The sequence below is a fragment of the Bacillus rossius genome, chromosome 6 (assembly GCF_032445375.1).
Source record: "Bacillus rossius redtenbacheri isolate Brsri chromosome 6, Brsri_v3, whole genome shotgun sequence".
NCBI lineage: Eukaryota > Metazoa > Arthropoda > Insecta > Phasmatodea > Bacillidae > Bacillus > Bacillus rossius.
In genome coordinates, this window is record NC_086334.1 from 64,274,012 (window position 1) to 64,291,248 (window position 17,237).

Sequence of the window (17,237 nt, forward strand, 5' to 3'; positions counted from 1 at the left end):
ATATTCAAAATTAATATAATTACTTACTAAATCATTCATGCAATCTGCAACACTCCAACATCCCATACCAGCGAATATTATATTTATTTATTTTGGTTTTACTTCTTCTTGGCAAGGTAATCACACATGTACACAACACACTTGACGGACATCGGCTGGAGTCTAAACCTAAATCCCAACATTTGCCAGCAGTGATTTTAGGAAAACATAAAATACCAAAACCATGATAGAATAAACGGGCCAGGATTCAAACCTACGACCTCCTCCATAAGTTGCGACACGTTGACTCGCTGGATCGGGAAACAGAGGTGCGGCCGAGGTCGCGCGCTACCTTGCAGAAGAGGGGCAGCATGTTGTACAGCTTGTCGTCCTTCTCGCGGTCGCTGAGGGGGTGGGCGGGGTGCGTGTACTCTGAGAACAGCTTCTTCAGGTGCATGAGGCCCAGCGCCGTGTGCTGCGAGTTGGCAGCGCCGTCGTCCGGCGACGCCTGGCCGCCGCCCCCGCCCCTCATCTTCCGCATCAGGTTCATCCCGTCGCCGTCGCCTGGGGGCAACGCGACACTCCATTCACTTCCTTCTGCATCTAACTTTTCCCCTTACATCGTCATTCTATCTGGCAGGGTAACAGACACATTACAACACACACTTTGCACCGTTAGCATTTTATACGTAACCAACACTAGTATTCTGGATAAACACAACAAACATTTATATTTGTTTGTCAAAACTTTGGAATTTTACTGTGTTTCAAATTAAGACACAGTTTATCCTTTACGTTTAAGTGTCATGGGTTATTTACAAATATGAGACAGTTCACAAATTTATGATTAAAATTCATATATAGTTTAAGACATTAATGTACTACATTGTAGCCTATGTAAAATTGCCCTGTTGGTGGGAACCCCGTTTCAGCTACAAGACTGGGCCGATGGGATGTCTAATCAAGCTAGGTAATGGGAGCAAAAATCACAAAAAATCAGTAAGTATTGAAGAGATGAAAATAGAGAATTGACAGACCAAATGGGTGAGGGAAATTGATTTCCTTTAGGAAGAACCCACAGGCTCCCTTTTTCACTTGCCAAAACTTTGAATGTGACCCTATCGGGAAATGAACCACGATAACCTTGGTGAGAAGAGATTGATCTGTACACTTAAGCCACCGTTGCTCCCAGTCGGAGTAAACCTAGCTGAGTGAACTGCAGCCACAGAGACTGTCTTCAGGGGTGTATGCAGCGGGTGGGGATGGAGTAGACACATCCCCCTTCTGAAAAAAAATACCTATGAAAACATATTATTCCCACCAACAAAAGGAGAGCATTCAAAAGCAAACAGTAGGCAAAGTGGTTCTATCACCCACTCCCCCTCACCCAATGTGACATGAAATGCTGCATACGCTACTGTCTGCTTTGTCTGAAATACATCCACATCAATCAGATATCAGTAATATCTACCAGAATTCCAAATCTGATGAAGATAAATGCACATTTTAAAACTCAGCTATGCTTTAAGGCTTAAAATGGTGGAACCTCCAACATCACTTTGATCTCACTATTACTTATGTTCTAAGGGTCGACTCATTGCTCATAAACGTACATGACACAAGCCAGACTATGTTAACCACTGCCTCACCAAGGAGACTTGTCACCTAGCCTGCTGGAAAACAGAGGTGGTCATAACCGAGAATGTTAGAGTGTGTGGCAGGAGTCCAGGAGAGGTCTCAGGTCATAACGAAAGGACACGACACACTCGGAGCTTCTACAGACACCCAAGTTGCTTATAGAGTTTATATGATGTGGCACTACGCAACCATCAAGCTTACCTAAGCAAACTAAGAGCAAGGTATATAGGCCAGATCAATAAAAGAGGAATAAAAGAGTACTGCATAAAGCCTGTAAGACTCTAGAGTATTTAAAAAATTAGCCGCATCCACGTGGGATTACACTGGCTGTTACGGGGTATACTGATGACTGCTATGTAGTAACTGGTTTATTACATTCTCTTACCATTCAATAACACCAACCATTTAAATTAAATTTTAGTTTAAAAGGTCAACGTTTGTAAATAGTAGACCTTTTTTTCTCACAGATCTTAAGCACATGTTTTTGTTGTAAATGCCACATATAAATTACCCATAGTTTCTATGTGTCTAAATTTATCTATATATGAATAATGTACCAGTATTTATAATTTTAATTATACATATTTAGACCATCTTAGTACACTTAAAAAACTGATATTAAATATATTCTGAATCAATATCAGTACTACATCCAATATATGTGCATGTTTTAAAATTGTGAGAAAATAAGGCAAAAATAAAGTAAAAAATGTGATATGTGTCCTATGTATATATATGACACAAATAATATTTAATTTCTGCTTTGTTCTAATCAACGGGTATTTGTTTCAATTATTTTTGCAATAAAATTGACCAAATAAAAACAACCAAGCTTGAAATGATCTCCGGAACAAGTTCCCCCTAATAGATGTGAAGTGGTGATGTCTCCCCGCTTTACATTCGGCACGCTGTCTATCCCTCCACTGCTACATGTTTACCTCTCCACCCTGACTTACCCTCCCCTCCTTTCTGGCATTTCTCCCTCCATGTTTTTATTGCCCGGCGCATGCATCGTAGGAGTTTGGAAGCCTTTATAGCCTACTGTCACTGCGCTACTGGTCTTATTCGGCTAACTTATTTTCTTGAACTAACTCCTCCTTTTCTGTTGCTTCATATTTTTCTTCAGCCATGTTTCTCTGTTTAAATAATTAGATTCTGTTTGAGTCTGTGCGATGAGAATCCTCGGTCGGCATGGTTTTCTGTGTTTGATTTGCTTAATGTTTTCAATGTGTAGTGCAAAGTTGCTGCATAGTAAATTCATAAAAATGTCAGTTAACCAGTTTTAGTGTGTTATTTCGACCACCGCCTAAACCGAGATTGTAAGCTTAATTTGTGTTACTGGTGACTGTGAGTATTTTTTTTTTAACTATGTCGATCCAAGGTGAGTCTCATGCACCATGTCAGAGTTTGTTTGTTTGTTTGTTTGTTTGTTTGTTTGTTTGTTTGTTTGTTTGTTTGTTAGCACCCCTGTTCAATATTCTTTATTTTGTTTGCATTCACCCCTTTAGCAGTTTGTGTATGCTCTTGTAAGGGCTGTGTATTTGTTGTCTTGCATTTCTAGTAGTTCAATTTGCCACAATGCTTGTTTTTGGCATTAATGCCACTTTAAAATTTGTCTTGTCGTCTATTACTTGTGTACTTTATTGATGTCACATATAAATATATTTTCTATGAGTACACCTATGAATTGTCAATTCATAAAAAAAAATTTGCAAGTTGTAAGTTGTAAGTGTGTTTGTTTGTTGCACTGTGATTTACTAATTTTATAACTTGTTATCAAGTCCCATTGATAATGATGTCACTATGTCTTTGAATATTCGGCCCTGTGTTATGATTCAGACGCGCATGTTTTTGTTTAAGGCCAGCCTTGATTCTTGAATCATAATCTTGCATTGTTTATATGTGTGTGTGTGTGTGTGTATGTATGTGTATATATATGTGTATATATATGTGTATATATATACACACACACATATATATATACACACACACACACACACACACACACACACATATATATATATATATATATATATATATATATAATCTTGCTTAGATTGTTGTATTCAGATTTTTTTGTGTATGCTTGACAGCCACCTTATAAACTCTAAACATTTGTGAGCATGCTGGAATGGTCGTGATTCCAATTAGTGTTACTGTGATTTGTTAATAAATTGAGAGTTAATTTCGGATACGTTTGCAGTTTATCTTCTTTGGTAAATTCTGTAACAATCAGGTCTACAGGATTTTCCCTCTGCTTGTCTGATCATTTTCAGATCCCTCATACGCAAGCTGATTAGGGTAGATATTTGCATGCACTGGTTTGAATTTTAACCAAGGCTACTGCAGATGCATCACTGCCTAACTCCTCTCATTAACTGTGTACACTCCTGAATACATCACTGCCCGCCCTCCCGGACGATCACTGCCCGCCCTCCCGGACGATCACTGCCCGCCCTCCCGGACGATCACTGCCCGCCCTCCCGGACGATCACTGCCCGCCCTCCCGGACGATCACTGCCCGCCCGCCCTCCCGGACGATCACTGCCCGCCCTCCCGGACGATCACTGCCCGCCCTCCCGGACGATCCCTGCCCGCCCTCCCGGACGATCACTGCCCGCCCTCCCGGACGATCACTGCCCGCCCTCCCGGACGATCACTGCCCGCCCTCCCGGACGATCACTGCCCGCCCTCCCGGACGATCCCTGCCCGCCCTCCCGGACGATCCCTGCCCGCCCTCCCGGACGATCACTGCCCGCCCTCCCGGACGATCACTGCCCGCCCTCCCGGACGATCCCTGCCCGCCCTCCCGGACGATCACTGCCCGCCCTCCCGGACGATCACTGCCCGCCCTCCCGGACGATCACTGCCCGCCCTCCCGGACGATCACTGCCCGCCCTCCCGGACGATCACTGCCCGCCCTCCCGGACGATCACTGCCCGCCCTCCCGGACGATCACTGCCCGCCCTCCCGGACGATCACTGCCCGCCCTCCCGGACGATCACTGCCCGCCCTCCCGGATGATCCCTGCCCGCCCTCCCGGATGATCCCTGCCCGCCGTCCCGGATGATCACTGCCCGCCCTCCCGGATGATCACTGCCCGCCCTCCCGGTTGATCACTGCCCGCCCTCCCGGATGATCCCTGCCCGCCCTCCCGGATGATCACTGCCCGCCCGGATGATCACTGCCTGCCCCCCTGGATGTCACTGTTCATTTCATCACCGAACCAGATGAATGCATTAGGACTGAATATCTTGTTGACATTGAAGGCCTCAGTGACGTATTAGGGTGAAACTGTGTGCGCAGTCAGTGCCAGTATGAATAAATGGGAGAAATTGGATATCATTTCATATGAAAGAAAAAACTGGGTTTGACCCACAGGGAATCTAATTATATTCGTCCTGGTGTTGTAAGTGAAACGACCACCTAAACACTGAGACTCCCCCCCCCCCTCCCCGCGGACCAAACATGCAACTGAAACCACGACACAGGAGCATAATACATTTTTAATATGTAACTTAAAACTATGTGATATATCCTAACACTGAGACCCAGTTAAAACTCAATAAACTTGAAATGGATTACAAGTACACAAAGTAGGAAATATGTTTGTTTAGTCATTGGGTTGAATGACTTGTTAAAATTATAACGCAGGGTGGTACTATGTGACAAGACGTATAGTGCAATTTAGCTAATCTGAGCACTTTTGAATACTTGAAAAGTGTTTTTATCTATTTAAGAGTGTGTTAAAATATGAAATCAGTTGTGCATTCTGTTGTTACTTGTAACAGTGAAGGACAAGCTATAATGCTCTGAAGTTTACTTTAAAATTTTGATTCTGGTGTTTCCCATCATCATGAAAATTAACTATACCATCTTTAGAAAAAATGATACAATGTATATGGAATATATAGCAGCTTTCTCAAAACTAGCTTCGTTTGTAAAAAAAAAATGTTTTCCATTGGCCTTAAACAATATTGTTGCAAACATTTTTATTACACCCCCTTTATTTTTTATTTTAAAACCAGAATCAATTTCCCATTTATTACTCACCACCATGATATAAACTACATTGTCATTTTCAATTCACTACAACAGTAACATTGATATCTACAGTAATAAGTAAATGCCATCTACAGATTAGACCTAATTCTAAAACAATAACTAATAAAAAGTACTCTAGTTAGGTGGATTGTATTGAGTATACTGTTTTTCATTATAACACAGGGTCCGACAAAAAGACTCCCATATTTGGAGAGGTCACTGTGAGAGTTGTGGTGGGGATATGGCTATATATGTGCCAGTTTCAGTAGGTACAATGGCGTGGCATGGTGAGAATAGCACATTTGTTGTGGAGGAGTATATTCATAATGGTAGTTCTGTGATTAACACTCAGCTAGCATTTCACATTCCATTCAAACTTGGCAGACATGATTCCGTTAGAACAGAAAACTATTGATGTTTGGATATCAATTTTTTAAAGCTACAGGTTCTGCACTGAAAATAAAATTGCACGGCAGACCTCGAACCATAACAATGCCGGAAAATATTATGGAACGTGTGAGAGCGTCTGTCCCGCAATCTCCAAAGCATTGAGTACTTGACAGGCAGCTGCCCTGGTATTGTCTGATAGGAGTGTAAGAAGAATCCTGCACAGAGATCTTCACATGCACCCATACAAAATGATGCTTACCCAAGAATTAAGAGAGAGAGAGATTTTGAAACTTGCAGAGCTGTGTGTGAAGAAGACATTCTTCAAAACATTCCCTCTGGCGGTGTGTTGATTTTGTCTGAGGCCCACTTCCACTTTTCAGATACTGTAAATAAACTAAATTTCCCCTACTGGGCAGCAGAAAAGCTTCAGGAACTTTATTAAAGACTACTTACTTCACAGCCCTCGTGTGACGGTTTGGTGTGCCGTTGCTGAATTTGGTGTGTGGGGGTCCGTATTTTCTCAAAAGAGATGGGCTAGCAGTGACGTTATTTGAATCGCTACTGTCATATCATTAGTTTGAGACCATGCTGAGGGAGAAATCTGGTTCCAACAAGGAGCCATAGCTCACCCTTCGGGGTTATCTCTAGCAATTTTAGGGAGTTATTTCCTGGACATCTTCTCCCTTTGCAAGGAGACATCGCCTGGCTCCCAAGATCTCCCGATATATCACCTTGCAATTGTTTTCTTCAGGAACACTTAAGGGCACAAGTAATACAAACATTATCCCACAATCCTGCAAGAACTTAAGGAGGCAATTAGCCAGGAAGTGGCTGCCATTCCACCGGAAATGACACAGCAAACTATGGACAACTTCCGGGAAAGGCTACGTCAATGTGTAAACAATGGAGGATGCCATTTACCGGTCATAATGTTTAAAACCAAGTAATGTAAAATGGCAGTATATTTGTTGTTTCCAAATAAAAGTAGTTATTCTGTTGTTTTTTTTTTGTTTGTAACTGCCTTTTAAAATACGAGAGGTCTTTTCCCCGGACGCTACATAACAAGTACCAAACCAAACGGCGAGCTTTATTACAACCATCATTGTCTCAATTACATCATAAATGCCATTTCTCCACTGCACTGACAAGTGGCTTAAGTTTTATGAAAATATTTTCCCCGGGTAATAAGGTGGTCTCACCACACTGCCTGGTATAACAGTCCACTTGGCAGCAAGTTCAGAACAGTTGTTTGTCTTAAAACCCACCTTTCTTGTGGAGTATATGTAACACAGGATGATGCAGTGATTTTTCCTTGTCATTATAATTACACACTTGCACTAAGGACTCTACAATATGAATACCCAAAACAATTGTTCATCTTCTTAATAAAAGCATTGGCCACAACAATATTTTTAAACCACATTTCTCTCTGATATTCAGAAACTTATTCTAAACACATTCTTAAATGATTTAACCTACAGTCTTAATGTTCATTTTAGAGACGAAACCAGATGCAAGGCAAGGTCTGTTTGTAAGTGTAAAATCTACTCACTAGACAACCATAGCGGCATGCCCCCCCCCCCCCCCCCCCCGCCACCCTATAATTTTCGTATTTTCTCGAAATTCCTAATTAAAGTTTTCCAAACTTACTGAATTATTATTTTACAACAGTAGGCTATTATAGATAATAGGATGTTTTTGAACCACAAATAAAATTTACTAAATTTTGATTTAAAATGTACTATTAAGAGAATTAGAAAATTTTATTTGTTCCTCCCTTGACCATCATACTGGATCCGTCCTTGACACCATTATATCTTGACGGGGAAGGACGGGGTTGATCATGGTGACACGTACATGGGTACTTCCAGACATTTCTCTGATCACAAACTATCCAGACACTGTATTCAACGTGTAGCCATGTCACAGGTCGTAGCTGAGCCAGGAGAAGTCTGGGTGTTGTCACTATTACACGCTTCAGGGAGTGCCAGAACACAGAGCAATGCTAGCTTTTCCCTGCTTATCATCAACTCAAACATATTTCTCAAAAACACACGCATTCCATTTTAGCACGTGGTGTTTTACTTAGTTTAGAGAGAAAGAATCACCGACACCAGCAGTGAACGGGCCTACGTGCTGTATAAGGCATATGTTCAACCACTCCACCAGAGTATCCACTTGCAGTACAAGGTGTATTCTCCTTGAAACCTTAGTGGCAGCTCCTTCCCTATGCCAATGTTCTCGCTGCAACGCACACTACGCACTTTCCTGCCAGCGTGGCACGAAGAGCACAATCTCAGGTAACCCAGGAGACCAGATTTAACACTGCAGCTGCCAACGAGGAAATGCTTCCCCGCGCAAACATACCGCTCGCTGATAGTGGTATCACGCACTGGCAACGCTCCCACCGCACGACTGCTAATGAGCTCCCTCCCCTCTCCCTTACACGCGATCACACACGTAGTTACAGCCGTTGCTTCTCATGAGAACACTTAAAGGCACAGCCACAACACTAAGTAAAAGCATTTGTCGACAGACACCTTGTCCTGCTGATGTTACTGTTTTATAAATAATGCTAGCAATACCCATCTTCCCTGACATGAATAGACACTTGATACCAGAATACATCATCATAACAAAATATCTACCGCCAAAAATAATAACTAACCTAATAATCAAGTCTTTTTTTTTTTTTAGGAAAGTTAACATATAAAATAATATGCAAGTTTTTGCATTACGAATATACAAACCAACATCATAAAAATTTATTCCACCAACTCCGAATACAAAGATTAATTTTTGCTTAGTCATTAGGTTTCAATACCCTGATTGCAGAAAGTAGCTGTCTAGATGTCAATATTTTTGTACGACTCATCAACTGTTTCCAATCAGCTAGTGATTCTTTATGCCTAGTTCATCAGCCCACCCAAGCCTAAGCTAGGAGCCATAAAACTGTGATCAGCCTTAAAGTGTGCACGAGCAAGATGAGTTTTAACGTTGACCTAGCAAGGAAATTAGCAAAACAAAGGCCAACAATTTTTTTTTCTAACTAAATCACAACTATTTAGATGGAGAAAATTTTACTAGTTTTGAATATTATCCAGTGTTTTACTAATCTGAAACAAATGAGAAAAAAAAAGTTATAAAAAATGGTAGTTCTAGCACCTATAGGATAAGAATACAGATTCATGCCACACACTGCCCCACATCCTAAATAAACAGTGGACTGGAAACCACCAGGGAACTTACCTCATTCTGTGCTCGTAAGCAACATGAGTCATATGTGATCAAACCACATTGTGACACGACTCAGCAATCACAGACATAGAGGCTGCAAAGTAAAAATACCCTTGTGGGCATAATATGTTCCTTGTGAATACTGATAATAAGTTGGTAAAGCAGGTGTTTGTACTTGGCGAAGGTGGAAAAGGAAGATATGTTTCCTTCATGTAGTTTACCTTGTGTACTGGGGCAATAATATCCTAAGGCCTGCTGACTTTCCTTAGTATATTAAGTACATATAGGTAGTAATTATATCATTATTGGTTTTTGTCCATATATGGTATGGTATGTTAATGTCAAACATGCATAAATTTGTAACAGATGTGTGTATCCTAAAAATAATTTTCTTAACTCATACAAACTAAATAAAACAATTCTGAAACTTATGATCTTTAAATAGTATGTATGTACATTATTTTGTTGCAAATGTATATTTCAGTTTCCCAATGTATCACTTTCATATTAGGATGCTTTTGGATAAGTGAACTGTTAATATTAAACTCATTCATGAACAAATGACTTGTTCCACAGCCTTATGGTACCTACCAAAATCAAAGGCTGAATGTAACAAATAGATAAATATTTTCATAGATAAGTTGCCAGCTCAGTATTACTTAATACAACACTACTATTTGTTAAAAAGGCATTATAACAGCCTTCAGTACATATGTAAGAATTTTTTATTTTAATGTTAAGTCTATTTCTTTTTTAAAATAATGATTAAAATTCCCTACAGCGAGTATAAAAATGCAATGGAAAAGCGTAAAGCAGAATGTCACATTTAAATGAACCTAAGTACTTATGTAGTAGGTAATGTAAGGATGTTGGTTGTTTTCTAAACTGACATTTTATGTTGTGTATTGACATTAAAGCTACTTAAGACTTAACAAGTAAATTATTAGCAAAGGTCAATGTTATGCATATAGCCATGTATAATTTCATTAGTTGTAGAGAACCAGTCCATACACAGGATGTTTTCTCCGACTATACACAGAATGTGTCAGAATTTAACAGACAAACTTCAGCTGCAGGTTCATCACAAGAGAATAAGTTAAAAACCTCTATACGACTTATAGCATAAAGTGCTTCCCCAGGCTGGTATACATCTTTGAAGTTAGAGCTGAACACATTCTTACTGTAAATAATAGAGAAAATATTTAAAAGAGAAATAATCTTCTGGATCATGTTTAAATGAATGAAGTTTATTTATGCTAGTCCCTGTAGCAAAATTATTTTATTGAAATAATTGGGGGTAGTTCCATGCCATATAAAATATGCTTACAATAAACTGTGCCGCCAATAACGATTTTTCAACACAATTTTTAAATTTGTAATTTGAATTATCATCTTAACAGTAGTTTTATAGCTTCAATTTAACTTGTCCAGCTCACTGTACCCTCCCACTTAATCCTTGTTCGGCTGTTTTCTCGAGTCGTTCCCAGCGCAGTATCTGATATTTTGCCGACCCTTTGCCAGACCAGCATCCTGCCTCATTTTCTTCCCGCCTTAGTGCACGCCCGGCTCTTGAAACTCTCCCTGCCATTGTAACCGCAACCACTTTACTCTGCAGCTTCCCAGGGCAGCTCATTTCTCAGAGCTCGCCTGAGGTGAGCACTTCCAGTCAGGCTCCCGACTCAGTTTACCTAACGCCCCGGCACAGTCTCCAGGCTCAGTAGAGCTCATTTCTCACTGCCCCTGCAAATTTACACCCCCCCCCCCCCCTCCCGGAGACTGTCCCAGAGCATTGACCAGTGCTTAACCCCAGCGAGCGACAGTATTTCTCAAGGACTGGCCATTGGTGTTTGAATGTATCACCCCTGACCTTTAGTGGCGGAATTGTCACTTACTTCCCCAGGGTGTTCGAGTTCTTGCTATACACTACTGCCCTCCAGCGACCCACGCAACAAACGTTCTCTTATCGTTCTCTTCCGAGCCACCAGGAAGCTCCACTAGTCTCCTCCATAAGCCCCCTTGCTTTTGAAGTAATCTTGTTCAAGATGTGCGAATCAACTTCGCATCTACTTCGGCCATTCCACAGTAGATAGCGCTGCAATCTAGTGCCAACTGCAGTGTCGAGATCTCGAAGCTTGTATTTCTCAACCCCTCCCTCGGACATCTTTGGAACTATTGGCCTTGAAGCCGAAGTATACCCTCATCCTTTCAAGGCGAAGCGCCAGATTTAATTAAGTGCCACAGGTGCCATACCAGGGACTTCTTGGCGCGACTTCTGACTGACTGCATCATTATCAGCTGTTTCCTTCTTGAGAGGCCAGCGCTCAGCGAGATTCGCCTCCGCTACTTACTGCTTCCACGTCCACCGCGCTAGTTTCGTGGGCACCTTAGCGAGACACCTCCTGATTTCAAGGAGCAACACTCTGTTTTAGTGAGTTGTCGATACCCATTCTCTTTCCTGATAATTCCTTTTTTTTTTTTTTTTTTTGCAGGTATTTGTGCCTATTTAACGACTGTCTGTGAAACAGGTCTAATTCTTTTGGATTTGGCTTGTTCACAGACAGGGTCCAAGAACTGGAGCCGAGATTGAGGTCAAATGGTCTTCCTGGCACCATAAGGAATCATCATTCCCGAACCACAAGCTAAGCTTCCAAATTCTCCATGACAACTCAGAACCCCTTTCGGTTCCGTGACACCCACAGCGGGCCATTTTTACAAGATTTTAGGTTGTCAGCAAGTCGAGCAAATATGTGAAATTTAAAATGGTATACTTTATTGCTTGAAGACAAACCCTGCATTTTCCAAGCGGATTTAAATTGTGCCAAATTTTTATAATTACTTATGTAACAAACAAAAGCGCCAGTGTGTAAATTCTATATGTTTAACATACTTACTATATTACGTTTTATTTTTAATTATCTCTTAATGCATTTGTTAAATCATTTTCAGGCCAATCCTATTATAAATTTAACCCTATCATTATCATAACTCATTGTGATTATTATTGTTATAAAGTTACTCTATTATAAAGTTTAAATTATTAAATTTTTAACTAACCACATAATTCAATTATTCAATTATCAAAATGATGATTTTTTCCATTTGTAACAATTCAGACCAATGAAGTAAAATAAATCAAAGCACGCGTATAGACAAAATTGAATTTTTATTTATTAATTTAATGTTACCGATCCACAGTCTCCACAGTGTTTTCAGGGAGGCGTTAGCTTTCTCTGTTTGGCCTTTAGTGTCGCCTCTGAGGTTATATGTTTTATTAGCCTGTTTAGTTTTTAAATCCCAGCCACTTCCAATGTAAAAAATTATTTATCTTTATTATATATAACAAAACGTGTTAAATAAGCATTTTTATTGGTTTTTTTCTCCATAATTTTCTTGGACTCATCACCTCCTCCACTAATATTTCAGGATCTCATTCATTTATGGGGGGATATCAAGGAATATTAGCAGTACTATTCATAAATACAATTTCTATTTATTCTTTGTTTTCATAGAACTGCCACAACTATACACAATTAACCATAACTCTATTTATGCACTGCCAACAACACATACCTAGGACTTTACACACAAAGCTAATGCAAGAATTTTTTTTTACAGTCCTTTAACTTGAAGATTTGTAGCAGTATTGCCCAAAAAATGTGATAGGAGTCAATTAGAGTGAGATTACTAACTACTCGCCTGCAAAATAACCAGCTCCTGCCAAACTTTACCCAAAAACCCACGGTCACTACTTAGTTAGGGCAGTTATATTTGTTTCAACGAGCAAAGATGACACTTTGCTACATGCTTGGTTGTTAAAGGTTTGAATTTTAAAAAATGTATGATGAACTATAAAGAAAATTTTAAAATATCAAAACAATAAACTCTGTAATTATTTGACATTGCTTCTTTTTAGAACGGAAAGAAAAAATCAAAAAACATGATTTCACACACTGCACACGTCCCTCAATTTACCCTGAAGGGATGGTTTCTTAATTCCTACTGGCTTGTCAAAAATAACAGTTTAAAGCTTACATTACAACACCTGTGTTTTCACACTAACGCCACCATTCATTGTTTACCCACAATCGTGTTTCTCTTTATTTAGCATAACTGTAGTCAACTATAGAGAATAAAAAATAAGCTAATTCTTCCAATTCATACATTGAAGTTTATCCTTGGATCCTGAAGGCTTAGTCCTGATGGCATGATCCTGTTGGTTTGATCCTGTGGTACATGGTGCTTGCTGTTTTGATTCAGTTGTCAAAATACCCTGATAGCATTATCCTAATGGCTTGATCCTGTGGTAAATGATGCTTGCTAATTAAGTAGGTCAGAAGATCTTATACATAAAAATAATTGTCATATAATAATGAATTATGGTTGTAAGTCGAATAAAAAGTTTTTGACGTGACGTCTAATAAATCGATGAACACCGGCTGCACGCACGAAAAACGTGTCCCCTGACGCACATTGACCCGTTTGCTGTGTCCCGTTACGCTCATTGTACGCTTGCGCCGCATCTATCTCTCTTCCACTCAATTGGAACAACCATCGATTTGACTTTTTCGAGTTACATTAAACTTGAAACACTCCCATTCGTTTCCTACTTTTCCTATCATCGTCCTATCCTTCACAGAATAACACAGATTGGAAGAAGTTCAATAGCAAACATGTATAAAAGTTATAGTTAAAATAATATCTTCGTTAAAGTAATAAACATATTTGAATTAATGAGTGCAAATAAAAGTAAATTTATCAATTATTAAATTGTAGATTTCATTTCACTCCTTCTTTGTATCCATACAAAATAGTGATAATTCAATAAAAATGATTCAATTTTATTCATAAAAGTATGCAATCATTTCATCAATGTTTTGTTATGATGTCACGTTAAACTATCGTCCGTAAACCGACTTTACAGACAACCAATTTTTTTTTCAACCTACAATCATAACTCTTTCCTATTTCACTATTTATTTCATGTGCAGGATCTTCTGGCATACTGAACTAAAACAGCAAGCATCCTGTACCACAGGATCAAGCCAACAGGACCATGCCAACAGGATCATGCCATTAGGATCTACCGACATACTGACCAAAACAGCAAGCATCATGTGCCACAAGAAAAGCCAACACGATCATGCCTTCAGGATCAAGACTTCAGGATCCAGGGATAAACTGGGATGTATGAAATACCAGCTATATCAAAAACAGAAAATATGATGGCTGTAATCAAAGAATTCCAAGGAAAGACTACAAAATTCAATGTGTCAGCTACTTCAGTGCACAGCATGTATTCCTCACAGAAAATAAACAACGCTAACAATTCTATTCAAATTTTTGCCTCCCTTTAGACTCATTCGTTACAACGTGACTCAAAATAGTACGTACTTTAAATGCAATCTAAAAAAAACAAACATTTCATAATACAATTACTTATTCTAATAAAACAACAAACATGACATATAAGCATTAAAAATTACCTACAACTGCAATACAGTTAATACTTAAACGAATTTCATTATTAGGACAACATCTACATTGACTAAAGTTCTCCGAAAATTTTTTTAAAAACCCCATGGGTAGGCCTACACAATGAATTTCAGCGATTGCATGAATACATAGGTATTGTAATGTAAATTGTAAACAGTAATTTTTTCACAAACCAGTAGGCAATAAGAAACCATTTCAGGGTTAATTCAGGCGTAAATATTTACTTGGGCGGTATTTCCGAAAAAAAAATGTTAAAAATCCGAAAATACCTTTATTTAATGCTCATCAACTTCCTCTTTTCATTAAAAGTGGCGGAGGTAAGAAATTCCAAATACTTTAGGAGATATCGAATTTTTAAATTTCATCATATGTAGTTGAGCGGTATTTGCAAAAAAAAATGTTAAAAATCCGAAAATACCTTTATTTAATGCTCTTCAACTTCCTCTTTTCATTAAAAGCGGCGGAGATAAGAAATTCCAAATACTTTAGGAGATATCGAATTTTTTAATTTTGCAATACAAGACCTGTGGAACCATTCGAGCGGCGCCATTTTTGTTATTTTGCCGTGAGTTCGTTAATACGTGAATCGTGAATGCGTAATTAATAAAATGGTTGATTAGGTCAGGTCAGTTACATTATTAATACTTTCAAACTAAGCCGACATTAAAAATTATTTTGTGAATTAATTTTAATGGCTGTTTAGTTTTAAATTATTTATAATGTAACTGACCTTACCTAACAAACCCGTAACAAAGGATGTACAGTAACAACTCACGTAAATTTTTTTGTTACTTATTACTTGCGCAACAATATCAAAATAACAAATAAGACTTTAAAATTAGAAACGTTAAAAACTCACCTAAGTTGGAGGCGGTAATTAAACACCGTTTTAAACAATAATTGAACTAAATAATCACATATTAGTTCATTTGAATTCTGGCCTATCACGAACAATCACGTGACATCATTATCCAATAAAAAAATAGATACTCGTACGTTAACAAGAAACAATGGTGCACGCACGCCATAGGAATGCGCTGGTTTTGTTCTGAAATTTAAAAATTCAATATCTCCTAAAGTATTTGGAATTTCTAATCTCCGCCGCTTTTAATGAAAAGAGGAAGTTGAAGAGCATATAATAAAGGTATTTTCGGATTTTTAACATTTTTTTTCGCAAATACCGCTCAACTACATATGAAGAAATTTAAAAATTCGATATCTCCTAAAGTATTTGGAATTTATAATCTCCGCCGCTTTTAATGAAAAGAGGAAGTTGAAGAGCATTAAATAAAGGTATTTTCGGATTTTTAACATTTTTTTTGGGAAATACCGCCCAAGTAAATATTTACCAATTCAGGAATGTCTCAAGTATATGGAAAACACATATTTCTATTTTTAGCTGGTAAAAATTTATGGCGACAGCAGCGTAAAAGCATAGTATTGTAATGTAAGATATAAATATTTTATTTTTTCGCTAACTAGTTGGAATTATGAAACCATCCCTTCGGAGTAAATTTTAGGACGTGTGTAGTGAGTGAAAACCATCTTTTCCTATTTTTTTCCTTTCCATTCTAAAAAGCCGCTATGTCCAATAATTATTATAAACACAATAACTAAATAACAACTTAATGGGGAAACTTTTCGTGTGAGTAGGCATGTTTTATTAGCTGTAGGTAAATAAAACTCGTTTATCCTGTAGTGACATGCACACCGGTTCAAAGTTTCTCGTTGACGAGTAGCTGGTAACCTCGCTGTAATATCGTGTTGAGTAGTCCTGTCAGAGTGTCACAACAACATTTCGTATGCAAATATAATATGACGTTACAGGGAGTACAAGGGTACTCACCAATTGTAATTAATGGTAATAACTTGACACCGTATCTAATAGTATAGTGTTATGAATGCATTTCACTTGTATTTCTTCCTTAATTATTGAGCAATTATGATGCCGTAAAACAGACGCTTGCTTTTCATTACTAAGCAAGGAAGAGCATTCGTAACAAAACAATAAAAGTATCTGAGGTGAAACAAACTCGATAAGACATCTGAGAAGTCATACGCGTAATTTTCGAGCGTAAGATCTACATTGAGACATATATTGACGTTTTCAGTCTGTTAGATCATCACACCCACTACCCCCACTTTTCTGCAAATCTACCAACTTTCAACAACAGAAACCCCGTTTTCAGTCAGATTTTTGTAACCTTAGTTTTGTATGCAGCCATAAGCTGTAATATAGAGGTAGAAGTTTAATCTTTACCATGTTTATAGAAATAAACCACCACGCCTCATGTGGATAGCAAAACATTACACACTACATAATGTAGAATATTCGGTTTGATTTGTCCGTTATTTGCTAGAAATGATATATATGTGCAAGTTTATCTTGCCATTTCGCTAAAAATAAAAATAAATGTCCTACAATAAGGTAGCCTACCTATGTCTGTTTTTTCGAC

At 38.6% G+C, this 17,237-nt stretch overlaps 1 protein-coding gene across 3 annotated transcripts in view; it reads right to left on the reverse strand.

Annotated features, from left to right (window-relative positions):
• Positions 1-16,929, reverse strand: part of LOC134533263 (WD repeat and FYVE domain-containing protein 3) — a 264,565-nt gene extending 247,636 nt beyond the window's left edge. Inside the window, exons 1-2 of one of the 3 annotated variants that reach the window (XM_063370699.1) lie at positions 16,628-16,929; positions 332-543 (exon numbers count right to left, since the gene is read on the reverse strand). In XM_063370699.1, the coding sequence (XP_063226769.1) occupies positions 332-529 (198 nt within the window). In that variant the 5' untranslated portion in view covers positions 530-543; positions 16,628-16,929. Of the gene's footprint in view, positions 1-331; positions 544-7,908; positions 8,450-16,627 lie in introns of those variants that run through there. The other 2 variants (XM_063370702.1, XM_063370701.1) reach the window with 2 other exon arrangements.
• Positions 16,930-17,237: the final 308 nt, after the last annotated feature.